The sequence below is a fragment of the Oxyura jamaicensis genome, chromosome 21 (assembly GCF_011077185.1).
Source record: "Oxyura jamaicensis isolate SHBP4307 breed ruddy duck chromosome 21, BPBGC_Ojam_1.0, whole genome shotgun sequence".
In the NCBI taxonomy this organism is placed as follows: Eukaryota; Metazoa; Chordata; class Aves; order Anseriformes; family Anatidae; genus Oxyura; species Oxyura jamaicensis.
This window is the reverse complement of record NC_048913.1, coordinates 1,765,018-1,792,699: the sequence shown is the minus strand read 5'-3', so window position 1 is coordinate 1,792,699 and position 27,682 is coordinate 1,765,018. Positions and strand designations below refer to the sequence as shown.

The window sequence follows — 27,682 nt, the reverse complement described above, 5'->3', positions numbered from 1 at the left end:
TCCTGCCGAAGCTATTGCTACCCAGATGAAATGAAGGTTGGTACCTCTTGACCGGAGAGGTGTGCGTTGAGAAGGAAGGAGGAAGTGCTGAGGGAAAAGCAGGGATTTCTTTGAGGCAGTCCTGTTTGCTGGGAACGTACAAACAAAATGTTCCAAGAATATGAGCCCAGACCTGTCTCCCTGAATGGGGTAGGAAACAATGAATGCCAGTTTCTTCTGCCAGGAGTCTGAGCCTCTTCTTCTAGTCAGTGCTCTGCCTTAAAACCTGTGTGAGAATGTGCCTTTATTTCAGCATCAAGTTATCTTACGCTTCTGTCAAGTGTGAAGGCAGCTATTCTCATCCCTCCATCTGAAGAGGAGCCTAAGAACACAAGGATCTGGGAGGAAAAAAAAAAATAAAATGCTGCACTTGCAGATCCTGGGTGGCCATATGTGAAAAGGAGCTACAGAAGGGAAGGTTGCTTAGAAGAACAGAGCTAGAAATTTAATTGTGACTTAAGAGATCTCTTATTTCTGTTTGAAGGGGGTTCTACATCCAGTAATAGATCCGTTTCCTGTGTATGTGAATCTTCCATCTCCTTACTGCATGGTTTTATTGTTACCACAAGGTGCAGCTGGCCTTGAGGAAGGTCTGGGTAGTTCAGGTCCGTAACACTGCAGTAGACGAGCGCCTCACAGATTTAACAGTTATTTTTGTAACGCGGCAGTACTATACCAAAGGGCATTATTTTGCCCGTTTGACAGATGGAGAATCAAGATGCCAAGAATAAGATCTCCATGCCTACTGCTTCCTATGCATGCCTATCACAAGCACGGCGATTAACGCACTGTCTGAGGCTGGGAATGCTGTGGGGGATTCAGACTGCCTACTGTTTGGGGTGCAGGCCCTAGCTCCCCATATAATCAAGGGAGGAATTACAAAGACCCAAGAAACAGCTCTAATGAATGATTTGATCAGGGCCAAAAGTAACTTGATTGAGCTTATGCATGAGCCCCAAGGACACAGATCTCTTCGGTCCCCAGATAATTCATAGATTGCATTGAAATATATTGCCCTAGTCACAAACAAAATCCTGCAGTTCCTTTTTATTTTATTTTGGGATGAAGTGGGAACTATATCAAAAATCTTTTCCTGTATCTCTACTGGCTTCGCTTCCTTAGAGCTGAGGAAAAGGTATCCTGTTTCCAATAGGAAATACAAGGAACTTTGGGTGTAGCAGATGGCACTGGCTTTCATTTCCTAAAGGTTATCGTAGGCCAATCTGAACTTTACATTGGAAAGTCAACAGTGACAAATATATTTTTTTTTTTATTTCTCTTACTTGTGCAGCTTAGCTCTGAAATAAACTTCTTAGTATTTGTAAGGAAAATGCTTCCATTATCAGTCTTCAGGAAGGTACTAGGCTGGACAAGGCCCTGGGCAACTTGATGGCATCCCTGGTTTAGATAGTGCTGAGCCTTCTAACTTACGGGTTAGAGAATGTGAAAAAAGGGAGGAAATTGGTCAGTAAGTTTAGAACAAGACCTGAGATAATGTGATAAATTATTTTTTTAAATGTTCTTCTATAGTAAGTCTGCACCTGGGTAAGCAATAGCAGTACGCTACCCCAAGCAGTCATCCAGAAGTTCGCAGTTGTTGCAGAAATGTAAAGGAGGTATCTGACTATTGGTATCATTTTCCTATTGGGAAAAGTTGTTTTTACCTTCTTAAGATTCAAATTTGCACTAATTTTGCAAACACAGATTATACTTTAAGTGTCTTTGGTATATAGACATTGTATTTTCCAGGCAATTATAACTAAGCCAGTTGGAAGCCCTAAGACTGCTTGGCAGGGAGTGAGAGCCAACAGAGGCTGTGAATACAACCGAAAGGCACATAGGCTTTGGAGCAATCATGGCAACAAACAAACACCCAACCACTGCATGCTTTCAGATAATTAAATTATACAGCAAGCCAATAAAAATCGTGCTGAACCCAAAAGTGAAATTGATTGTTGTTGTTAAGATATCAGTGAAATAATCCCCTGAGCGCTTTTGCAGATGAAATACACTGGGAAAATCTGATGTTGACAGTCCTGGAGGGAATCCTTTTGTATCTTTACACTCAGGGGGAAATATTTATCTCTTTCTTCTACTTGATGCATCTATGGGAAAATTCCCCCCTTAGGAGAGGCAAGCAGAGATCTACTCTTAAAGGCAGGCAAGGGAGCTGTGACTATGTGTGAGAGCAGGATTATGTCCTTAACATAGACACACGGAAGGTGGGGAGATGAATAATTCTTAAAGGTCCTTGGGCGGGAAAGGATCTTGTCAGTGTTTGCATTATTGATTAGGACATGATACACTTCTGGTTGGTGATTAAGCTTTCAAGGGCAGACATGAGCTATAAAACATTTGTCTGTAGCTACAGAGACAGCAATACTAGACAGTAGGAGGGGTTTTGATTTACTGCTGATGTATCTTGTTTTTATTAGATGTTTCTGTTCATGATGGGAAAGCTGGAAACAAGTATTTAGGTTCCTGTGCTGTAAGAAAGTCCTTCTCTTCTGCAAGAGGAAAAGTACCTGCAATTCTAAAGGGGGGAACATCAATCTGGGGATTTATTTTTCCAGAAATTGAGAAACAGTAGAGTTTTCAGTTGTTGGGATACACGCTGTCTTTTCCCCAAAGCAATTTAGATTCAAAACACATGAAGTAATAAGGCATTTGCTGTTTACATTGGGCTACTTTGAAAGGATTTTTCCCTTTTTGCTTGCTTTGTAACTTTTTTTTTTTTAAATATCTTTCACTTGGACCCTGAAGGGCTGGGGCCTAAGGAGACAATCTGGACGACTGCCTCCTTTTAGGGTGTTTTTTACTGTGAATGTTAAGACCCCACATAAGACTGTTTATTTAAGAGGTACTTCCTCAGGCAAAAGACATCCCAAACAATACAGAACTGTTGCAAGACTGGTAGAGAGGGAGGAACCTAGTCTGGAGATTTTATTAAAGGTTGCTTTTTTTTCTTGGGAAAGTTTCTCAAGCCTGTGAGAAATTTATAGTCAGAGAGCTCAATCCCAGACAGCACAGACTAGCTCTTACCTCACTTGCTTGGAAGACTGTACTTGATTCAGGGCTATGAGTATTTTTGTTTTCACATTTTTCATGGGGAATCTGTAATAACCACAGCTATACCTGGGACACCGTGCTGGGAGTAAGACAGTAGTCAAGGATACTACAACCATCTTCCTCAGGGGTTTGGTTGCTATGTCTTGCCCACCACGTGAAATTTACCTTCAACTCTTGGTTTAAAAAGCATCTTTTCTAAAGATAAAAATTTGTGGGGAGTTCTGCACTTTTTTCTCTCTGCATACATTCATTTTACCATCAGTGATATGAATGTCAAAACTCCTGTGGTAGGACTGTATGAGAATACATCACCTCATTCATTTCCTCCCATCCTGGGGTTTTGCAGTCATTCCTCAATGCCCTGACTATGACCTTCTCCCAACACTTACTCAGGTTATACTACAACCATTTGTTGTGTTTTGTATTGATGTAACTGAATGGGCTGAGTCATCTGAATAGATCTTCTCATGGCTGCTGTTCTCCATATACTCTAAGAAGCAGGACGGCATGAATAATACAGCAGCTGGTGCTTGGGGGTTCTCCTGCAGGCAGAAAACAGCTACACCAAATGTATAAGCACTGCAACCTCCTAAAGTGATCAAACCCAAGCACGACGTGGTGCTGACATCATCCGTAGTATGATGTGGCTGAAGTATTGTTCCCATGGAAACAAGGTATCCAACTCTATCACATTTTGTAGCTCATAAACCGATGCACACTAAGATGTCAGAGAAAATCCCATACCTCTTGATGCCAGGCTTCTGTGCTTTGCCCTGAATGCATGCAAAAGGTCACACACAAATCTGCATCTCTTAGGCAGCTGTCCAAAGGCTTTACAGTGAAGTGGGCATGCAACACCTCTCGTGTCATCACTCCTGTACGAGGTGGTTATTGCAGACACTTTTGGGAAGCTGCAATGGGCTGGCCTTGGCAGCTACTTGCAATGTAATTCACATCCTTGGCTAACATCTTTAATACTTAGAGATGCTAAAACAACCCTGGCCAAGCCTCCTGTGGGAATGTGGAAACACTGAGAAACTTTTGGCATTATGGTGCAATCTGTAGTTATTCTATGCAGTTGCTCAGCACCAAGCAACTGCTAACTTCTGGAGTTCCTTAAAGGCTTCCCTTCGGCACCAGCTGCTTGTAGCTAGTGGCAGTGGAAAAGCTATTCCTTCGAGCTGCATCAAGCAGATGAGTAATCCAACACTGCTCTCCACCCAAAGTCATGTTCCACAGGAATTCAGGGCCACTTCTAGTGGATTATGATGACATTCTGATGTGTAACTTTTTTATACATCTAATCTCCTGAAACGGCCAAATGCTCTGTGTATCGCTGGGGCGTTAAAGCATGCAGAGCTATCAGGGTGCACAGTCATAGGACAAGGGGGAATGGTTTTAAACTAAAAGAAGGGTTAGGGTTAGATTAGATATATGGAAGAAGCTCCTTACTATGAGGACAGTGAGGCACTGGCACAGGCTGCCCAGAGAAGCTGTGGGTGCCCCATCCGTGGAAGTGTTTCTCTCCCCATATTCAGCTAAAAGTGCAGTACTATATCTGAAATCACTTGCATGTGAAATATTTTTCATTTCTTTTTTAGTTACCACATCCAGTGTATGTGTGAGAGAGAAAGGTAGGGGTACGGAGAGTACTGTAAAACTCTTCCAAGAAACTGCTTAAAAACTCTCATTACTTTTCTGTTTGTCTTTAGGACAATAAAGAACCAGAAGTCTGTAACGATAGCTCATTTCTGTTGTGACTCAGGATTTAACTACACAGGTGCTAAGATGTATATATTTTTCTCTGTAGGTGAATTAATGTAAATAAGAAAGCTCACATGACCCAAGGTGTACACAACTGATAGATTTACTATCCACATCACTATTTTGCTTAGTAACCGAAGCAGCATTCAACAGTACAATACTGCAGAATGTTAGCAAATATCTTCCTTAACCTCACAGTCTCAGTCTATGCTGTTGCATTCTGAAGAGTGAAAGGAGTATTTAAGAAACTGGCAGAAATTAGTCCACTATATACACTTTCCTTAAATACAGCTGACAGTCTGAAGCTATTGGGTGATATTAAAAAGCAAACAAACAAAAAACCCCACAACAGCCTAATCCTCTGTAAATCAGCACAATTAATGACTCTAGGACAATGGCTACCCTTTGATTTATTGTAGCAGGGATGCAGACTACAGAGGATAACTCATTGTGCTCAAAATGATGGGTTTGTCTTTGAGAGCCAGCCTAACCCTGTTATCTGTCAACTAGCAGAAAACAAAAACAGAAACAGAAACAAACAAAAACAACAATGCACTAAACAACAACAGAAAAAACAGTGCTCAAATATCTTCTCATAGTTGGTTGGCTACCAGGTGTGTATAGAGTAAATAACCCCCAGTAGATGCACATCTGAAACAGATTAGAATCAGTAAAACCTCCAAGTTTAGATGCTGTTTCAAAACTGTTCCCTCATGAGGCAATGATCTTTTGAACATCATCAAAATAAAAGAAAAATCAGACATTAGTAGTATTAGGTATAAAAGGCAATGGCTTCTGCAATTAATTTCTAGTTGCATGCACTCTGCACAAACAGGTAAAAATAAGAACTTGTCTTACCTCTGCCTGGTGGAGAATGTTTTTCAGTTGTACAAGGCATGTAGTTTGTGTAGCTTCTGCAATGTAATTAGAATATTTACATTTTTTGGCAATCAGAAACAAACACTTCTTGTTATTAGCACTGATCTCTTTAACAAAGCTTTTCCCATGAAATGGTCTTGCAAAGTACTGAGCCTACATCTCTCTCTCTTCCCTCGTACATTCACTCACACAGAGGTGGATTAGAATGCCCAATGAATTAAATGCTCTGCTTGGAGACTTATCAGGGAGAATTAACCCTTTCCACCATATTTGAAATCACTTGATTTTATATCTAGACGGGAGAAAACAGACTGTGCAGCAGGCACTACCAGTGCTGTCCTTAATGGGACAAGATGATTTACTAGCTCCTTAGCATTTAGAAAAGTCTCTCCTATTAAAGTAATACTTAGGACAGTTCTCAGTTTAACTTGACATGCTTTAATTCTTTCCCAAGAGATCTGAAAGTATCTATGGCAGGAAGACTTGTTCTGGAAGGCAATGCCTAATTTTCCATACATTTAATTTCCATGGTAGTGCCTAATATTGCAATTAGGATTTTAGAATATTGTGTCATTAAAAATAGACATGCATGACTTAAAAGGCATGTCTTTGCTTATTTTGATGCATGGAAAGACAGACTGCAAACAAAACAAATTTAAGTTATTTTACTTGAAATGATTTCCAGCTACAAGACACACAAAATTTCAGCAGTAATATCAAGTAACCATGTATTGTTTGTATCTTTCAAATTAAATAAGATAGTTCTGTTTTCAAAGGGAAGATATTCAGACCCACTGAAAAATGTAGAGTACACAACCAGTCATATGAATTCATATACCACATACATATCATTTAATGAAACAGAAGACCAACTTTTCAATAAATTCTTACACTTATTTTCAGCAAGACTACCCATAGTGTGAAGTTCTGGATTATCAGAATGCTTTTATACATGTGCCTAACTTTTAGCCACCATCCCATTTTCACCTATACCTCACCTTCCTGCATGCACACTGATGGTCAGGACACTTATGGAAGCTGGAAGACTTGCATTGTTCAGGCTGAAGATTTTCTGAACTTGTGTTCTGAATGAGCTGGTGCTTGTGTGGAAGGTGGCTGTAGTATCGGGAGCTGCAGCATAGAAGGTAGAGAGATTCGGTCAGTTCTTTCACAGAGTAACTGCTGGAGGTGCCATACATCAGGAATGGACCCTGGCAGAGAAGCAGAGAGGTACCTGAGTGCCCATTAGCAAAGGGTTTGGATTCTAGATGCACCTCTGTGGTTAGTTTCCCAATTGGTACTACTGGGTTGGCGTATGGCTCGCTCTCAGAAACAAACTTAGGCAGTGCCATGCCTGTAAGAAGATACCAAAATATTCTTATTGTTTCCCTTGCCATTGTCTACAATGTAAACACATCATCTGTCCCAGAAGGCTGCATACTGTGGGATGCCCAGGACGTGTTCTTGTTCCCACTGAGGGCTGAGGCTCTGAATTTACTTTTGCCAAAGAGCTGTGCAAATAAATAAACAAGAGGGTGTGCAGTATCAGAGGTAGAACAGAGGGGTGACCTCTACTAGCATCACTGACTGGGGAACAGGTTTGATGAGAATCTGTAACTCTTTTGCAATAGCATGTCATCTTCACAGTATTTTGCACCCAGATCTGAGAGATGCGGACAAACATCTGAAATAGAAGATTATCCCCATTTTACAGATGAAACGAAGTCACACAGAGAATCAAAGTCAAGATTAGATTAATAGATGTTGATGCCAGAGGAACCATTATGTCTTGTCTGGCATCTGGCAAAATAGAGCAGAGAATTTCACACAAATTACTCAATTAAATCTACAGTCTCTGAGCCTAGAAAAAGACCTCCAGAGCTGTCATAAAGACACCATGCCATCTTTAGGTGAGCTGCCTGCAGGGCACTGTTGGAGGTGTATATCCTATTTTTAGTATGAGTTTATTTCAGTTACATCTGCCTCATCTAGTGTTGTTTATTTACAAACAAAAAAAATGTCTAAATATCCCCTTTGCCTTTTTGCTACCTAGTGCTAATTATCAATATGTGACCTTCTTCAGGGTAATATATTTCACATATTTGTTGAATACAACCCTATGACAGTTCAAAAAGTATAGGAGAGAAATCATTTCAAAAATAAATGTTTAATAGAATGTTATTGAAGGGAGAAGACAAGTATAGGGGAAGTTCCTGGGAGGAACCCAAGTCAGCAACAAACAAAAATGTTCTGTAGATAGGAACAGACTTAAGCATGTGCTTGAAAGGTGTGTTGAATCGGGTCTTGGATACCTGATCTGCTGCCAGTTATTGTCAATTAGAAGCTTCACTGTTGAGAAGTGATTTGGGTCTTTCAAAATAACACAGTCTATTCTAAACTGTCAGTTCTGTGGCATTTCCCCCCACATCTCTACTTGATGTGTGATTATATTGCAGTTCATCAGTCAGGTTTATTAGGAGGCTTAATTGGATGGCATTAGCTGGCATTTTAGCTATCCAAAGCAGTCGAGAATGCAATCAATTAAAACATCCAAACACATTAATGATGTGGATACAGGACAATTTATGTAGATGGCTAATTACCTGTTTTCTTCAGTAAGTAGACTTTATTGCCCAAGAATGGACAAACGATGCATGAGAAAAAAAGAAACAGCATTGCAAATATAATGTTGGCAAGGTTGCAGAAAATAGAAAGCAAATGCTGAAGAATAAATGTTTCTGTTGTTAAAACTCTACATTAAAAGAACTAACCCTACATTGTTACCAGTACTCAAAGATGTTCCTAATATTGTAAGATTTTAATGTGATTTTTAGAGAATGTAGTGAGTGTATTACCAGTGTTTGAACCTTATATGACATCTGAGGCTTCTAAGCAATCAAGATGCTCCATAAAATGGTCATTTTAAGTAGGAAAATAATAATCAGTCTGTTTTTCATTTCATCCACTACTGATCTGGATCTAAAACTGTGGCTCTCCTGTGACTTCAGATCTCTATGCATCATGCTACGTGACACCCATGAAGTGTATTCGCTAGGTTGCATTAGGCATACACAACACTGACCTGGAGACAAAAATACAACTGAGGGGCATAACAAAATGCAGAACTGGAATGGAACAGAATCCTCCTCCTCCTGTGTTTCCTGCTCCCTCCTATACTCCCCCTCTGGCTTTACTGCTAGATTTTCTCATTTACTGTGATGCAGTTCAGGAACGAGACATGTAAACCTATCTGATACTGTTCTTAATTTCCTTGACAGTCTATGGGAAATCCTTATGCTAGTTTATTCTCTATAACACTTGATTTTTTTGGAATCATGTAGGGAACATACAAATACAAAAATGATCGGGTTGGATGGTGAGACACCTACACCCACAGCTAACCTGAGAAGTTAACCTTGGCCTTGCATTGCACGCTGAACAAGTACTCAGTGCTCCTCAAGACCACAGAGTAGATCTGTCAAGATCTGTGGTAGGTCTTGGCCATGCATCATATATCCAAAGTAAAATTTCTGAAATAAATTGTAAATGAAAAACTTATACAGCAATTTGTTCCCAACCTGTCCTCACTGCTTCTCAACCGCTGAACACTACAAACGGTGGTATCATCCTCGTCTTCTGCCCTCCAGGCACTTCAGTGACCAAACAAAGCACTGCTCCTGTACTCGGGGTGTCAGAGACGTACACTTCTGTGAGGCAGGTGCAGGTCTGCAGTATTCTTTGGCGTCCTACAGAACAAATGAATATGGAACAATCATTCATGGAAGCCACAGCAGGTGCAGGGGAGAAGAGGAAGAGCATCCTGAACCCCACAGCTCTGGAGCGCTGCGCCTTCAAAGTAATCCTTAAGGTGTCATTGAGTAATGGCTGACTGAAGCAATGGGTTCTGACATAGACTAGTTTAGCTGAAATATGATTGAAATAGCCAAGACTCCAAAGGCAGGCTACAATGCCAGTGATAATTTCATGTAACACATTAAATTAATGATGGCAGTGACTCCTCAGAGCCCTGGCAAATTAGAAATTGCTTGATGCAGAAGCAGTACAATGATAACACAGTTAATCTTCCGCAGAGAAATGATAGTAAAAGAAATGGCTTTTAGATTAGCTGTCATTAAAGTGAAACATCTGCCTCTGCAAGTCAAGTGGAATGTCCTCACTTATAAACACAGAAACTCATTAAAAGTTACTGGGTCTGTGTGGCTGTAAGCCAGAGCCACATTTCCACCATGATGTAAATCTGGGAAGCTCAGTGGATTAAACTGAAATTCAGGAAGACGACTTCCCAGGCAATATGTCAGCTTCAAAAACGCATTTGATCAGTTGCTGATGTTTTTCGATTCTCTTAGTACCTAGGAGCACTTAAGTAACTGAAATTGAAAAAACAATGGGGATGATACGAGTTTAAAGGAAAAAAAATCTTTTGTAATCAGAAAAGTTCAGTTTAGCTCTGTCTGAGCTCTGAGAAAAGCTTCCAGTTGAATATTTAATCCCAACCAATCATTTCTAAACTGTTCCTTGCCTGCTTGACTGTGGCATATGAAGTCAGGAAACTTTACTCATATAACCGTGTGTGTGTGACAAATATTCTCACATTTGATATCCCTTTTATGTGTTTGTAAGAAATCTTGAATATTTTATAAAGCCAAGACTGGCAAGAAACAATCAAGCTTTCAAAGCCTCCCTTGTTCATTACCTGGTGACAAGGTGCAGCAAGGTAGTCTTCTTTCAGCTTCTCTGCCTCCCCACGTAGATTAACTGCAATTATTACAGCCTCGCTGGTGCATTGCTGAGGTTGAAGAAAACTTCAAAGGAATTAAATTCAGAGGGAGCAAAGGGATATTTGTTAGTATCTGCATAGAGCTCAGAGTTGCATAAACTACAGGTGTTGAAGCTTTCCTTGGGATGAATGTAGGTTTCAAATTGGTATCCAGTTCCACTGTTGACCTGGGTTGATCAGGCCACATTCCCTTCCTGATTATGCTAGTGTTGACTCATAAATATGCTTGAATTCTTTGTAGTTATCCAACGTTTACACCAGCATGCTGTAAGAATGTCCTGAAGTGTGTTGCAAAAGAGACTTTCAAGGAACAGGTATTACAATAGTTTCTTCTGAAAACAATTTCAGCCATCAGCTGCAGGCACAGAATGAGTAACGCCTCTCAAAGCTGCATAATCTTCCAAATTGCAGCTTAACCTTAAAGCAACATGTAGAAGTGATCACTGGAGTTTCTTCTATCCAGATTCATCAGTCTGGACTTGGAAATAATATCCTGTTAGAAAATGGCATGTATATAATGAGATGGTTGGTGATTCCACCAAATGGTCCCAGGCCCTGAGAGGGGCAGGGCATCAGATATGAATGAGACTTATCGGCCTGGAGTGCAAGGGAGGTGTTTGTTGAGAAGTATTGATGGATTTCTGGTGCATAACTATTGCTGGCAGGGGAGACTGGGTTGAGAGGAAAGCAGCCAAGGCTAGTCCCTAGTGAGAGCAATGCCCTCTCCAATGGCTGCTGTGATAGCTTGTTTAACATTGCAGTAGTCTGGCTAGAGCCAGACTCAAAAGCAGTGATGCTATTAAGGCATCTCAAATGGTCCTCACGGCCTCCCTAGCACTGCCTGAAGGATCACAATTAGCCTCAGAGTTATATCCACAGCCAGTAATGACGACTGTCTATTAGAAAATGCCGGGTACTCTGGAAGGACTCTGGTGGTTTTTGATTTTTTTTTAAAGATACTGTCTTGTGGCAAAGCACAGCAACAGAGTGGTGAAGGTGTGTGAATGTGAAGGCATTGGCATGCTTTTGGCCATTAGGTGCATGGGCTGGGCAGTGGTTGAAATAAATGGGTCACATTTAATCCTGCCTGCTCCTCAGGAGTCCGGGAAATGAGTGTCAGAATGGGTTGTGCTGAGTGTGAAATTGTGCTAGGCATGCATAATGCAGCAATGCTGCTCATCAAACCCCTCTCACTGTGACTAATCAGGAAGATCTATTTGATATTCCAAGAAATTAGTTGGAAGAGCAAGCCCATAACGGAGAAATAAAGAACAAATCAGAAGCCCAGGCACAAACAGAGATAAGGGCTTTGATCGCAGTGGTTTAATGTGCACAGAAAGGGGACAGAGAAGATAAAAGAAACAAATAAAAATGCTGATGAGAAGAGTTTGGATCCACTGAGAGAAGCAGCCATTAATCTAGACCATGACTAACAGATAAGAAGTTACATGCCTTCCTGGTGCTTGAAAAAATAGCGCTCAGGCACATGAGAGCAATTTTTTTCTCAGCATAGCTCTATAGCAGTCTTATAGGGGTGAATTTGGAAAACTAAGCTAACCTATTTTTATGTAACGTAAAGACCTGGGTCTTTATGAAAATCTCAGTTCACTATGAACGACATACTAAAATTCAGAAAGTTGGTTCTGCTTCTCTCAGCAGAGAGGCCATTAATCCAGTAGGCTACTGTTTTCTTCTCTTTTTGATTTCAGCCCTGACTCTTTCTTCAGTTCTTGTTCCTAACTGTCAGCATGGATAACTCGGAGGAGAACCAGATTCTTGGTCTCTCTGTAATGAAATTACTTTACTCGAGTGCAACTGAGTGTCTGTGTGTCTAGACTTGCATGCTCTCAGCATTGTCTATACAACATCTGCAATACTAACTGTGGCAAAGGAGAGACTAAACAGTGTGAGCACATTATTTGGACAGTATAAAAGCCACTGCAGGATCAAACTGCCCAAGAGAAAAAGATCAGCCAACTGGTATTGAATCAAACTTGCCAGTAAAAGAGGAAATGTTAGCAGAACAGCAAACATGAAGCTCTGAAGAGACTTATTATTCCAGTCAAACACCCAAAACAAAAATAAAAGTAAAGTATTCCAACCCCCAAACAACTATGCATCAAAAAAAATCAGTGTGAGATGGAGAAATTCCTATCTTAATTGCTATTTGAAGAAAAAAATCAGCAGCTCTTTCTTTCAGCTTGTGTATGTAGCTGAAAGTTGTTTAAGGACATAATTTCACACTTGGAAAGAAACTTTCCTATAGCATCTTGATGCCAATTAGGAACAAAAAGTACTCATCAATGTCAGTAGGATTAGAATCAGAGTAACTTTTCTTGACTTTGAAAGAAAGAAGCCCACACTTACCTGTCTATAGTACAGCTGTCTCTGTCCCCCGGAAAGCAAGGTATTAGTCACTAGGTTGGATGTTTCATCTCTGCTGGATCTCATCCTTCATCTTATGTTGCCTGGGACATTAGAAAAGATTGCTTTGCATTTGTACTGCCCCGCTTCCCTACATTGCTGCTGATTATTGTAAATCCATTAGAATATGTCAGCAGTTCCTTCCATTCAGGAGTGGGATATTTAACTGGTGTAGCACGTGATGTTTCACAACTTAAAAACACATTACAAATGTCACTTTTGAGCAAACATTTTGGCCTACAAAAATAAGGCTAGCTAGTTGAGCAGTATGTGTTAAAACTATCAGATAAGTAGCAAGGAAATACGTGGTTATTATTTCATAAACTGCAAGCTACTTGACTGCTTTCCTTCACTATGATTGGAATCAGTGTGTTAGGGAATTAATTATTCAGTTTAGCCAGAGAAACACATTCTTCACAAGGCTTCTGCACATCCACAATAATTTTAAAGAATACTGAATAATGAATGCCATTTGCCTTTTTCTCGTAGCTCCCTTGGTCAGTTTTGTTTCACTATCTGAAATTTTCTACTTCTAGTCTTGCTGTTACACATTCAGTGCCATTTTCCATTCCATATTTATCATGAGCTCCTCGTCCTTCCCTTATTCTTGCAGCCTTACAAACAAACAAGAAAAAAACAGTCACTGGAAAATTCCCAAACGGATAAATTAATGTATGCTACAGCCTGATGCCTCTCGCTTGAGTCTTGTTTTCAGTTTCTTAAGTTCAGGATTATTTTTATCAATTTTAAGGCCATAATCAGTGATTTTCCAGGCCTCTTCATAATGCTGCATTTCAAAATTGTATTGTGCAATCTTATGAAAAGTTCTGGCTAAAGTTTCACTGCCAGGGCCATTCACGATGCTGCACAATGCTATAGCTTCATCCAACTGCAGTGCTTCAATATACTGCTTAACTGCTGCTTCTTCCTCTGACACTGACAGTAGCAGGAGTCCTTTTGAACAGTGGTCCTGAACTCGTGTTCTCAGACTGTTAGAGCCATGGTTCTGGATTACTTTCTCCATATCTTTTAAAGCTTTGTCATATTTTTTCAGGTGCATAAGGCAAGCAGCCCTCTGTCGGAGGTATCTTGGATTATCTTTGCTTGTCAAGATAGCCAGGGTAAAATAACCAAGAGCCTTCTCATAGCGATATTCTTTAATCAACACATTTCCTTCTTGCACTGCTACCTGTGGACATAAAGTTAGTTAATATTAGCTATTAGAAGTTGGGGTGTGTGTATGTAAATTTCTGCCACAGCCTGATCTAACAGGTGACGACAGGGAAATTGTATTTTCTGGTCAGTAAAGAGTTAGCCCCATGTATTGCCCCACAAATATTTGCACCTGCTAATTATGAAAGATGGTTTCTACTGAAAAGGTTCCCCAAGCTACAGGAAAACAAAACAAAACAAAACAAAACAACAACAAAAAATAGCCAACTAGTGGCTTAGCTCATCAGTAATCTCAAGTGCTAGTGAACTATCTGCTATTACCTGAAGGGAAAAACAACAACAAGAAAATAGAGAAAGCTGAGCGAGCCACATAATTTTTAGGCTTATAAAAGTCAATAAAGAAAACTCCATTAGAACTATTTGCCTCAAATGGATTTCTCATTATTTCCCTTTATTGGTAATAAACAAAGCTTTTAACATGCTGCAGCGGATTGAATATTTAAGTTATAAACACGACTGCCACCAGCAGCTTAGGTCTTACAGAGCGCTGAGCCAAACAAGCTGAGACCAAGCACAGGGTAAATGTTTTGATCAGTCCCATTCCAGGGGTTATCACGTTGCCTTCAGGTGCTGTTGGCTCCCCAAACTTTAGTTAGCCCAGCCACTGTCTCAGGAGCCACACTTGAGCACTCTCCAAAAGCCACATGTCAGGTCTTCCTCCAGTCAGCCTGTTTGCCTTGTCTTTGTATTTTAATTGCTTAGATTAGCACTGCTTGATGTTTAGTGCAACAAAGGAAAACAAGTTCTCGGTGAAATGGAACAATATTGCAGGTCAGTCTGAAAAACTCATTTCAGACCCATGATATGAAATAACTTAGCCACTCCTAACAATTTAGGAAGAACTCTAGGCCAATTTGCCACAAAATGACAAATATGAATACATAAATGAGTTTTTATAAGAGAATCTCTCAGCTTCCACATGTAGAAGCAGACAGGACCTCTCCTCAAATAGTATAAATCATTGGCTTTAATAATTCTGGCCATAAATTGTAAGGCAGCCTGTCCAAAACCATCAGATCTCTGAATATACATTTTAAAAGTAGCAAATTTAGTTTGTCCTTTCAAGTGTTTTTATGGCAACTAGTCAGTGCAAGTGTTTTCTTAGTGGTGGGACTTTAACAGGGGCTTGAGGAGGAACTAACTGCATCTGCCTGTTCTCTGACAGGAGAACAGCTGTTTCCTAGAAATTCTGAAGTTCTAGATCACATTGTTCAAAGGCGCTCTGTGCAGTTCCTCAAAATACCTTCTGCTGAGGGCTTAATTTAGACACAGGCTATATCGTTTTATCCTATGGCATGTCAACAGAATCTGCAGCTCTGAGGATCGGGGCAAGGAGCTGGCAATCAGTCACACATCTAACCTCTGACATAGGAAACCGAAGGGTTGAAGCTGCACTAGCAGCAAGCAAACTCCCTTCCTCTGACCTTTTGGAGTTTAATAAATCTTTCAGATTCCTATTCCCATGTGGCTCTCCCAGTTGTTTACAGATTCCTTAGCATGGGACCCCTTGGACTATAAATAATGCAAGAATTTTATTACTTTGTTTTCATGAAAAAAAAAAAAAGTAGTACATCAAGGAGCTCTCCTTCCTCCACCCTTTCCTATGCAGCTCATGTCGGATTATTTTTAGCTTTTCAGACCAGACTCCAGGATAATGATGATAAATTTCTATAATACCCTTAATCTCCAAGCGCTGCTCTGCTAGAGACACGCTGTGGGACACTGGGTAAATCCCTGAACTCTTCTGTGCTTCAGCCTCCTTATTTGTGAAATGGAGGTAACAGAAAGAACACTCTCCCCCTGCAGTGTAGTTCGGAGCCATGGCACAGTAAGGACACTTGTTTTTTGACACAAATTCTCTCTAACCTCTTTCCTTTTATGAGATCTTCTTTTCACACAAACTGGAATAACCTTGTGGGCAAAAGAAAGATCCTTTGTGATGCTGTACAGGTGAATTTGCCAATTCTTTCCCCACCCAAGCAAAGTACATATTTATCCTCTTTGTCACAAAATGTGTATCAAAAAAAAAACCCACAACAACCATTACTGATTCTGGGCTAATCAGTAATAAAAACAATCATGCTCAGTAATCATTGCAGATTAGAGAATATAGAAACAGACCCCAGGTGCTTGAGTTCAAATGTTTACTTGGTTTGCACAAAAAGCCTGAGATTAAAGATTAAAAAAATTACTCTTATTTTACTTGCAACACAGGTATTCAGTTCCAATCTTTAAATCAGTCCAGCCACCCCCACACCCCCATTCTCTTGCGTGGTGGAGAAATCTTTCATGATAAATAAGCCACCAGTAAGGGGTTTAATGCCAGACCATTCCACAGCTGACAAAATAAAAAAATGCCTCTCCTCTTTTAAAGGTTTCACTAAGCTGTACCACCAGTGAGTTCCTAATACATCAGTTCAGTTTAAACTGTACACATTTTTTTATCTTATTGTCAGCATAACAATCCCTCTGCATTTTCTCAGAAAGCAGCATGGACGGACTTAGCTGTGAGACTTCCACACAGAAAGAGTGATGTAGCAGCAAGGGAAATTCAGCTGTAAAACTTATCTTCATTTGTAGACGCCTCCTCAGGGCCTTCACAGACACGTTCTTGAATGTACCTTTATCAACTTTATATAGTGAAAGATTGCAAATTGGCTCTGAAATCTCCAAACTCTCCCCCAGAAGACTGAACTTCCTACATTATTCTGAAGAGAGGGGCTCTTTTCTCTGTAATGGTGTATATCTAGGGACTGGTAAATTAATACTTGTTTACTTATATCCTCCTGCTGTTTTGCTAAAATACATACAAAGTACTCTTCTCTAGATGCATTTAGTATATCAGCATGTTGTTTGTTTTATAACCTGGGAGAAAGCATAACAATATAGCTTCTCACCAGGGTACACGGAATCTACAAATTGAATAAAAGGAAGCAAACTGATTCTCAGAACACAGAGCTTCTGGGTAATCAGAATTGCAGATGCTTGAGTGAATGTTAAAACTCCTCACCATCAATCTGACCTTGTCCTTTCTTATTGTCGGAGATGCTTTCTCAGAGCTGGATGCAATTTGGGGGAGAAATGTGGAAAAAAAAAAAAAGTGAAAAATAAATACTCCACTGGACTAGAGCAACATGCTACTTTTGTGTCAAACAGTTGTAGCTAAGAAAACCAATACTAAACCTCCCCAACCTCTAAGGCATTTTATAAAAATGTGAATATATTTACAATTCTGAAGTTACACGAGTAAAAAGGATTGAAGTGTTTTATGTGATTGAAACAGAACCTTCAGTTTCATCTCAGCAGGAAAATGAAGAAAACATGAATTCCCTTTCCCCATTAGTCAGCCACGTGCACCATGTAACTCATACAGAGTACAATATTAACAACGATCTTGTTAAATCTCCAGCTCTCCCTCACATCCCCTGCGTATTAGTGGTGGGATTAAACAGGCTGTGTGCTAGGGAGACCAGCAAGAAATTCCCCCAAGTGGTAAGAAGTGGTAATGATGAATTATTAGAGACTGAAGCAAGGTCACTCACTGCAATGAAAGAAGTTGAATCCAAATTCTCAATTCTACTCTGACTGGCTGGAGAGAAGGATCGAGGAAGAAGCCAGTTTGTGTGTCATTCTTCTGATAAATGGTCTTCCCACATAATTCTGTACACTTTCTGTAAAAAATACTTCTGTACTTCTGTTACTTCCCATTTCTTTCCCCGCTGAATCTACCAATGAGGCAACAAAAAAGGGTTGTACCTGAGAGAGATGCTGCTGTTGCTTAGCATCTACGAAGTTCAGGAGAAACCTCAGCTCCCTTTCATCTTTCCTAGCTAGGATGCTGAATGAGTGAGCTGCCACTGGCATATTCCTCTTCTTCAGCTGCAACACAGCCAGTCTTGCGTTAGCAAACTCATCAGCACGAGAGTGGTCAAATGCTTCCTGAAGGTGAACCAGGGCCTCTTCATACCTTCCTGTTGGTTAACACCAGTACAAGGTATGTAACCCATTCGAAGGGGAGAAAGAGACATCAATAAACTTTAGTAAAGCAGACTATCTGCAGTTCAAATCTAAGGGTATTATAATTACTTTGTACCCTCTCCTGAAACTTTTGCAAACCTCTCCAGAAATGCTATAAAGCAAATATATGATCCCGTTGCCACAAAACATTTATTTTTTGTGAATTCACTAGTCATTCACTTATTCTGATGAGCTATGTAAAGAATTAGTGCTTACCATTTGCAGTCAAAACGTCTGTATAGAAGATGTGATATTGTGCATCCTTGCAAATTTTGATTAGTGCCCCTGCAATCACGAGGAGGTCCCTGAGGGTCCTTCGTTCCTTTGAAAGGTCTTTAGTAGCAACAAGCTCAGCTAACACAGTCCTGCCATGCTGAAGAAGCCACTGAGCGATCAACTCCCGGGCTTCATGCTTTAAAGACAATATTGCTGGGATCACTGTGCCTGCCTCTGCCTTCAGTGCTGAGATCAAATCTTGTACTGCCTCCTATGAAGAAACAAGACCAAAAATGAAATGGTGACAATAGCTATGCATTGATTTTTTTTTCTAATTCTCTCAGTTGCCAGCTGTTCCACAGCCAAAGCAAGGGCATTCACTGAGCAAATTCTACAGGAAACTCTTGACTACAGTGAGTCCATGACAAAGGCTGTGGTATCTTATACTGATATTGCTTAACGCTGACAGAAAATTCACCAGCAAATCCATACAGTGATAATACCTTCTGCTGCTTCAGAGCAAGGTAAACGAATCCACGTCCACTCAGGGCTTGAACATTCCCAGGGTCCTCCTTTAGGACAGCATTAAAATCAAAAATAGCAGTTTTCTTCTGACCAAGGCGCCCATAACACTGAGCCCTGATGAGGAGGCAGTCTTCAGCAGAGCCACCTGGAAGAGAAATGCAACCGTGCTTAACTTGAAAGGTCTCAAGTCTAATGGTCTAAAGTAAGGTGCCGTAAAATCCCGCTGTGTGCAGACTACTAAGCCCCACCAAAGGGCTTCAAGCAGGCTCAGTGAAAATGGTATAGTAGATATACATGTTGTGGAGTGCTGGCTGCAGGGCTGAAAAGTAAGCATTTTATTCAGACCTGTGGCAAGGGTGGAATAAGAGGTGGAATTCAGCCAAAGAATGATTTTTCACTTGGTGAAGTCTTGGATGTGTTTTCTGGAGTGCGTTACAACGACAAGGCTGCTCTGATGTTCTGAGTCTTGTGGTGTACATTTCTCACTTACAGATAGATGGCTGACAGTAGAAACCAGTGCACCTTTATAGGCTAATAAGCGACAGGCATGTCTGGAATAATAAAAAAGGTCTGGGCTGCCATATGGGTAAAAATCCTTGTCGGCATATATTTTGCTACTAAGATGAATTTTTCAAAAAATAAAAATTCTGCATGCTATAAACAGAAGAATCAGTTCTGGAAAAAGCTAAAAAGATGTGTGTATGTACTATTTATATACACAGGATTTTTTTTTTTTAAAAAAAAGTTCTAACAGGGTTTACAGAATGCCAGGGCACTTTTCTGAGAGTAGATGTATGGCTGCAATTTGATTTATAACTCTAACTGTCCTACTGTGACTGAACTCTAACTTTCCAGACAGGAACAGGAACCACACTGTGCCAGGCACACCACAAACACAGGCCTTACTTCAAAGAGTCTTCAGTCTAATTAAACAAGCCAAAAGAACATTGCAATAAAAAAATGAGTGGAAAAGAGAATCAAAATCATAAAATCACACTGCTAAAGTAGTTCAAAAGCTTCCTGGTTTCTAATAAAACAAATACACATGTCAATAAACATTATCTCTCCTCAAACAGCCACAACTGCTTTTCTGATTGCCTCAAGGTCTCAGCAAGAGCGAACCTCCTCAGAAACAGTGAAAGGAAGCAAAAGGAGTGGCCTGCATTTATTAAACACTCAACCACACCATGCAGGCGATCTTTTTCTGCCTTCTCTGGAATACCTAGACTCACACAGCTGATAGTACAGAGAAATTATACATTTTCCAGCTGTAATGAAACAGCTTCTGTCAATTTTTGAGGAAGTCTGGAAAGTTTTGCCATTTGTTATTCTTGAGGACATCTAAAATCAGCACTGTAATGCTGCTATGGAATGCAGTAAAAGTAAGATGAGGCTATCATAAAGGGGCATGTCTTCGTATCTCCACATCTATCTCACTATCACAACTGTCTCCATAGACAACATTAACGTGCCACAAATGGAGGTAACCTACCAATAACACAGCCACTACATAAGGATATGAGCTGGATTAGGATCCAATTCATTAGGAATAATCCTTGGAGATGTTGGTATGTTGGAATAGGAGCAGCACAAATGAGCTCTAAGAGGAAGGTATGTGAGGATGGAAGCACAAAGCCATTTGGCTGTTTTAATTAAGTAGAGTCAGAAGGTACACACTGTTTTGGATAAAACAGGAATCCAGATGGGACTGTCTAATTTACTTCCACACTTCATTTGCACTGGAATTTGCATATAAGATTATTTTTCTCTGCTTTCAAATACATGCTGCCCAAATGAAAAACCATAGCTGTCGATGAAAAGTATGGTCCGTTCATCCACTGGATGCAAAGTGCACATCCCTCCCCCATCCATATGCCCCTTCCTTTCAAGGCATTTTTGATGAGGATCTTAATTTGCCCAGGACTGCAATCAATAAACATGGCATCTCAATACTGGATGATAAATTATCAGTTCCACTGTAAATATTTTTCTATCAGCCAAATGCAGCATCTTGCACAGCTGCCTGCAGACAGGCCCCTAGCAATTCTTTTACAGTAATGAGGCTTTTTCTCCCTCCTGATATGCTCCAAAACTTCTGTACTAAAGGTTATTATCGCTCTGGAGCTCTATCAATTGGCTCCCATAAAGACAATGTCTATTTCTTAACAAGCATCTGTTCCAGCAGGTGGGGGGTTGATAAGCTGGAATGCACAGGCTGTGAAATGGAACCATCTCAAAGCAATTAACAGTTTTCTTTTCCATTTTCATAAACCAATGTCTCTTCTTCTCAATGCTGCTGTCATAACATTTGCTCAGAGTGAAAGGCAGATTACCATAAAAATATGGCTTTGCTTGGAACATGCCAGAAGCATTTCCATATCAACCTAATCTCTCTCCTTAGGAAAAGCTGGGATAATGATGCGTTTAAGTGGGTGCATTCACTCTTTTGCACTGGAACCACACATTCATTGGTGTGTTGGAACAAGAAGGCAGGTTGTTTCCTGCAGTGACTTATCTACAGCATGCTCATTATGAGGTACAGGAGGTACCAAGGCAATTTCACTGGTAGGAAGATTTTCAGGGTACTAACTGAAGTAACTCACTATGGTTAAACAGGACCCTGCTACCTCAAAACTGCTGATCTAAAATGGGCTAAAGCTGAACCTGTTGCAGCTGCCTTTCCAAATTGCTTACCAGCTATCACTTCCCCTAAAAGTTACACAAAATAAATTGGATGAGGGCTTCCTCTTTCTTCTGAATCTGGAACTTCCTTCATTTAGATGACTTTGTGAAGTGGCCCCTCATTCACAGTCTTTTAAAGACTAACTGCTCACAGGGACAAAATTTCCCTTTCATTTATCAGGAGTTTGGCTTTAACCTTTTTAAGAAACAACTGTGTTTTAGAAGAAGCTCTCATCTCTTTCTAATTCAAGTTTGATTTTCTGGGAAAACTATGTGTTTTTTTTTTTGTAGCATCAAAAAGCTCTGGCTTTTCTTGCAATTGTTCAGCCTTGCTTCAGCCACCTGTGTGCAGTTACTTGATGAAAATCACTCTTATGGAAGGGAAAGCAATTCTGCAGGATTTCCTTGAGACATTTCCCTGTGTTTTGAGCATGTATATGTCGCTGTGATAAATCTGCAACCCTGCATCAAGTACAGAAAAATCCCTCTGCTACTCTGCTTTTCCTTTATTATCAAAGAACAGCGTTACACTGCTAATCCTAAAAGTTTATTTTATTTTATTTTTACTTTCTTTTATTTTTACCTTCTACTGTTTCAGTCTTCTCATAAGGGAAATGATGGATGGGAATTGTTTGGACATACTTGCCTACCCACTGATGTGATTTCCCATAGAAGTACATCTCCTACCCATAGCTTTATAACCTTACCTGAAGCAATGATGGCAAAAGAAAGATAGGCAATGGCCTCTTTGATGTCAGCATCCTTCTGTTTGTTCTTCAGGATGGTCAGTGCTCTGAAACGGCAGTGAGTTTCCATCAGCTTCCGATCTTCATCTTTGAAAATGTCCATGATTGGCAGGAGGCAGGAGGTATCACCAATTTTGATCACTTTCTTTAGCAGCTTAACAATGTGAGAGAAAAAGATAGAAGAGATTGGCATGAAAAGATAAATGAAGCTAAGAGCTGCTAAAGCTTGAAATATTTCTGTCTAGGGTTACAAGTATGCTCTTTCCCAATGTTTCCCCATGTTTTACTCAGGTGCTGGCTATGGTCTAGCCATAGACCATTAATCTCTTTTATTACGTAGAATTATTATCTCTTTTATAATGTGGAAATCATTTTAGTGGATATAGTAATGCTGCTTTGGTTACTTTGGGCAGAATCAGCTGTTTGGACTGCCAGTTAACTTGCTATAAATGCAGCTGAACCACAGGATGATTGCTTCAAAAAGAGAAAGTTTCTCTGGAACAGGACTTCACTGAAGCTTTTCGGTTGTAAAATTGAAACTAATGAATTCAGTGAAGTGCCTCACCTTTCTTTTAGTACTGCTGAGAAATATATAGATTCAAATCCACGAACTACTGTCCTGGAGAAGAATCTAGCCTGACATGGAATCTTTGCCTCCATTCACTGGAGTGAAAATCACCACGCAGTTTTTACTAAATTTAATAAGGAAAAGAATCAAAAGGTGTTTCCTCCAGTAAAGCAAATGTGCTTAAGCACGTAGTCAACATTCAAATCTAGGCCAGAGAAACCAGAACAAGAACAGTTATCCTGATGCACCAGACATATACATAGAATTTATTTATCTCTCGATTTAAGATGCTAGCAAGCAGGTTGAACAAAAATGTTTTGTTGAGAAAATGTTGGTGACATATATTCCATCCAGAAGTTGTATCAGAAGCTGCCAATAAGAATCTAACTTCCAGGCCCTACCTGCTGACTCTAATACATGACATTCATGAATAACTTTCCAAAGGCAGCATATTATAGAAAACCTTCATTTTTCACAGGAAATGGTGACAACAAAACCAGAGAATTTTTTGGCTAGCAAAATTTATCTGGGATTTTAAAAAATACAATAGTTCCCTCTGATGGCAGAACCTGGTAATTCAACTTTGTAACCCTTGTTAGGAGAATCAATGTTGGAATTTCATCCATGGTTTCAAGCACAAGAAAAGAAAACTGCAGACTGTTATTTGAGCTACTTTTTTGTTTGTTTGTTTTTGTTTATCACAACTCACCATACCATCACTGAACAGTCTTTCATTCTCCCTGCTAGCCAGGTGCTCCTTACCTGGTTGCCATCATACAAGAAACCCTTCTTCAATTGCAGAAGTGCGAGTCTAGCCAGGATGGGTGATCTTTGTGGATTTCTGGAGAGTGCCAGTAACAGTAGTTTGTGAGCTTCTTCTACCCAGCCCATCTGGTACAAAGCATCAGCACAAAGAATCTGTGATGCTTCATCAGAAAGATCTAGTTCCACCAAGAGAGAAGCCAGCTGGTAAACCCCAAGGGCATCCCTGAAGAAAGAAAAAAAAAATAGAGAGAAGTAAAGAAAGAAAAAGACCGTGTTCGGGGAAAATGCTAACAACAATAACAGAGCCTCTTTGTCTCATCTGGAAGCTAAAACACAGTCCAGTATCAAAACGGATAATACATTTTACCACATCCAACACCACATAAATCTCTTGTCACTTAATTCTATAATTATTACCCCCCTTTATAAAAATATGTTCTTAAGCAGCTGTGGATCTAAAGAAAGGCTGAAAACGTGTGATTCCTACCTGTGGTTGCAGCTGATACTGCAACAAGAAAGGAAAACCTAACAGTGATAGTTAAATCTATCTAGTGGTCTGCTACATCCTTCCGGTCAGAGCTGAAACTGAAAGGAGCCAGCTAGCACTAACAAATCTGTTTTATTTCGGGTGTATCGACTCCTTTAGAGGAGAGATATCTGTTGTATTCCATCTAGCATTTTGCTCACTCCTAGCTCAGGCCAACTGGCGTATCATGGATTAACTTCCATATAAAGATTGAGCTGATTTGGCTATGTGGATCCTGTCACTTTACAACATACCAGCAAAAAGGTATTTTGCTGGAATAGCCTCACCTATTATGTTTTATTTCGACCAGTTATGTTAATTAGGAGCACTTTAAAAGGGTCTAAATCCTATTCTTCGTTATCTGAAGCAAGTACCCTCCCTGCTACTTAAGCCACTCTGTTGGGAATCTGTTCAGCTGTGTTTGTTTTTCTGTCCCCAGGCTGAGCTGCTTCCCGGGTACCTCTTCTTCTGGAGCATCTTCTGTCCCTCTTCTTGGAGAACCTTTAGCAGCAGTCCTCTTTGGTTCCACGGCACATAGGACTTGATTGTGAAGATGGTTTCTTCCAGCTTCAGCTGGCAAGCTGTAATATAATCCAGGGCTGTCAAGTAGTGGCTGCCACCAGAAATCCGGATAAGTCCACGCCCACATAAGGCTTTAATACAACTGCTAGGATGCGGGGAATCATGCTCGATGACTTTTTGAAAGTCCTGCAGAGCTTGCTGCTGGTTCTGAGTGTGGAGGCAGCAGAATCCTCGCAATGCTAGGAGAGTATTGTAATAAGTTTTCTGCTCTGCTGCTAAGAGGTGGTCACAGATTTCCAGGGCAGTTCTGATGTGTCCATGCAGGAGATGGCAGTCTGCCAGCCGAACACTGAGCTCACGTTTGGACCCTGGGGAGATGTGCAGGAGGAACTGGACTGTCTGGATTATGGAAGGGAGAAGTTCAGTACCATGATTGCTTCTGAGTTCAGGCCGAGCACGCACAGCCTCCCTGTATGCTGCAAATTTCACCTCCAAGACAGTTCTAGCCTGTTCTTCTATCTTCTCAGTATCAGGTGGTGAGAAAAGCTCTTCAAAGTGCTTCATTGCCTGGGCAGGGGTAGCTGCAAAGGCTTCTGCTAAATCCTGGATCATTTCCTGCATCCGTCCACCCAAGAAGAAATATGCAGCAGCCCGTTCCAATAGCAGACCCAAAGCTTTCTCATCTCTGAGATTATTACCTGCTGACAAGCCCTTAATGGCCTTGCTACAAACTGCCACACACTCTTCAAATTTGCTTTTCTTAAACAGGTAATCTGCCTGCATCCTGCAAATGCAGATATCATCTGGTGCCACTGCTGACAGGAAGTCATAGCAGTTGCCCAGCCATTGCTCCAAGGATCTACAATCCAGGCTTTCTTTCTGACATGTTGAGAGAAAATTAGAGAAGGCCTGGATGATCTGTGGCAGGTGTTCTCTTTGTCTGGTACACACGTAGGCCACTGCCTCAGCACGATGCATCATAAATGCTTCGAGATAGTCCACAACTCCCTTCCTTATTTGTGCCCCTGACAGCACCCATGCCAACGCCCTCAGCAGCAGCAGTTCCATCGAGTGCTTTGGGTTAGCCTGGAGCAGAGTACTGCATTTACTCACCACCTCCTCTGAGCATCCTCGTCTGAGCAGGGTCTCCAGTTTATATACCGAGGACACCACATTGTCAGGACTTATGGTGGAGAGAAAGGCAGCAGCTATTTCCACTTTGAGGGACACAGTGTCCAAGTTCTTGCTCTGGATCTTGGGAATCTGACTCTTGTCTTTGCACCACATCTCCAAGGTGGCTACCACTTTTTCCCAGAGCTCTTTGTCTAGGGAATTCACTTTTTGCACAGCCATGGGGGCACTGCAGCTGAAGGCAGCCAAATAGAAAGCAGTGGCTTCTGGCAACTCCTGCTGGGCTAGATGGTGGTCCCCTTCTTCACATAGCAGTGTGGCAAGCCTCTGAGGTGACATTTCAGCACCTGTATCTTCACCAAGGAGCATCACATCAGCATTTACAACTAGAGCCTGTGAAACAGAGAATGAACAGCATGAGGGGCTGTTGAGCACAATTTCTTTTTGCTTGGGGCAGTGGAGGGGGGAAGGAAGCTTTCCAATTGACAGATACAAGCAAGACAACGTCCTGTGAAAAAACTGTTTTGTCATTGACACCTTTACTGGGGAGCAAAGCCGAGAGCAGAAACAGCCTCCAGAGGTTAATTAATTGTCCACACCCATGCATTAACTGCTGTTAATCAGAAAGCACCGCACAAAACCTGCCTGTATGCATGACCCCCTTGGCTGCCCAGGCTGTGGGGCCTACTTGGGTTTTGCCTCCCTGGCCAAGATGCCCGTTTGATAAAGTTTTAATCATTAGATGTTTTGTTAGTCCCGGTGGCAGGCAAGGAGAGGTCAGCTTAATGTCCTACTGCTCTTGCCCTCCGTTTGCCTTTTGAGAGGCTGGAAAGGGAGAAGGGAGCTTGCACTGAATTTGCCCCTTCCCCAGGTAAGCCAGGAGTGAGCGGGGAGGGCGAGGTTCAGGGCAGAGGGCGAGGTTCAGGGCAGAGGGCGAGGTTCAGGGCAGAGGACAGAGTCGCGGAGCCCCTTGCTCAGCCCCATGCACCCGCTGGGGTCTCGCCATCCCGCAGAGGAGCCCTCGGGGCGTCTCGCCCGGAGAGAACAAATACCTGAGGGCACAAACAAATACCTGAGGGCACAAATACCTGACAGCGGGCGTCCGACGGAGCTGCTAGCCTCTCGCTTCCCCTGATGCGAGGTAAGGTAAGGCGGCCGGGGCCGGCCGGGCGCGCTGTTGCCTGGAGACTGCAAACATGGCAGGGGCCGGGCCTGAGGGCCCCGGGGCGGCCCCTCCGAGCGGAGCCCGGCCAGGGCTGCCCGCCGGCGACCCGGGGAGGGACGGGGGGGGGGGGGGGGGGGGGGTTGGTTTCCGTCTTGGTTTCCACTCGTTGTCGCCTCCTGGGATGTGACATAGATCCTATGATTGTATGACCCGCGAGGGGGTGGCTGGGGAAAGCAGCTGGTACCTGAGGAGGAGTGAACGGGGCCCGGTGACCCTCAGCGTGACAGGGGCCTGAGTTACTTGCCCGGGCTGTCTGTGGGGCACCCTACCTACCCTATCATGGGTAAAACCCTTGCTTTTTAGTAACCTAGAATGTTTTTAAGTGTGTTTAAACTGATGGCAAGCCTTTAAGCTAGGGCCAGCTATGAAGTTCAGCCTTTTCTTTACATCCTTATTCTTTCTCATTCAAATGAGAGTGGAAAAAAAAAACCCTCTGTGATTAATAGAGATTTTTTGACACTTTATTAAGAGTTTGCCTGTTACTTTGATTTGATTACTTTCACTTTAATTACCCTAATTAGCCGTCGAGATATAATTTAGCATTGCTGTCACA

The 27,682-nt window shown here is 41.4% G+C and overlaps 1 protein-coding gene and 1 long non-coding RNA gene across 5 annotated transcripts in view; one reads left to right on the top strand and one right to left on the bottom strand.

The window, feature by feature from the left end:
- Positions 1 to 27,572, bottom strand: TTC34 (tetratricopeptide repeat domain 34). Of its 3 annotated transcripts, none has more exons than XM_035344429.1 (13): positions 26,993 to 27,572; positions 24,712 to 26,297; positions 23,723 to 23,948; positions 22,354 to 22,546; positions 18,943 to 19,109; positions 18,440 to 18,710; positions 17,963 to 18,177; positions 12,917 to 14,162; positions 10,466 to 11,022; positions 9,330 to 9,497; positions 6,750 to 6,962; positions 5,731 to 5,786; positions 1 to 377 (listed from the first exon to the last, which is right to left on the bottom strand). In XM_035344429.1, the coding sequence occupies exons 1-8, from the start codon at positions 27,257 to 27,259 to the stop codon at positions 13,641 to 13,643; spliced, it is 3,447 nt and encodes a 1,148-aa protein (XP_035200320.1). In that variant the 5' UTR covers positions 27,260 to 27,572; the 3' UTR covers positions 1 to 377; positions 5,731 to 5,786; positions 6,750 to 6,962; positions 9,330 to 9,497; positions 10,466 to 11,022; positions 12,917 to 13,640. The 3 variants fall into 3 exon arrangements, with proteins under 3 accessions (XP_035200320.1, XP_035200321.1, XP_035200322.1); XM_035344430.1 differs by having other exon boundaries at positions 9,340 to 9,497; XM_035344431.1 differs by lacking the exons at positions 1 to 377; positions 5,731 to 5,786; positions 6,750 to 6,962; positions 9,330 to 9,497; positions 10,466 to 11,022 and having other exon boundaries at positions 14,027 to 14,162; positions 17,963 to 18,085.
- The window catches only part of LOC118177068, a 53,743-nt gene continuing 52,439 nt past the window's right edge, over positions 26,379 to 27,682 (top strand). For both annotated transcript variants that reach the window (XR_004755665.1, XR_004755666.1), the window contains exons 1-2: positions 26,379 to 26,804; positions 26,843 to 27,045. This is a non-coding gene — a long non-coding RNA (uncharacterized LOC118177068). The remainder of the gene's footprint in view (positions 26,805 to 26,842; positions 27,046 to 27,682) is intronic.

What these genes read in the sequence shown, in the direction of transcription:
- TTC34 (XM_035344429.1), bottom strand. Translation starts at nt 27,259, where the DNA reads ATGTCACATCCCAGGAGGCGACAACGAGTGGAAACCAAGACGGAAACC. An exon ending in CGTCGGACGCCCGCTGTCAG is followed by an intron (nt 26,298 to 26,992) that starts GTATTTGTGCCC and finishes TCTGTTTCACAG; the next exon opens with GCTCTAGTTGTAAATGCTGA. An exon ending in AGACGTTTTGACTGCAAATG is followed by an intron (nt 18,178 to 18,439) that starts GTAAGCACTAAT and finishes GTTAACCAACAG; the next exon opens with GAAGGTATGAAGAGGCCCTG.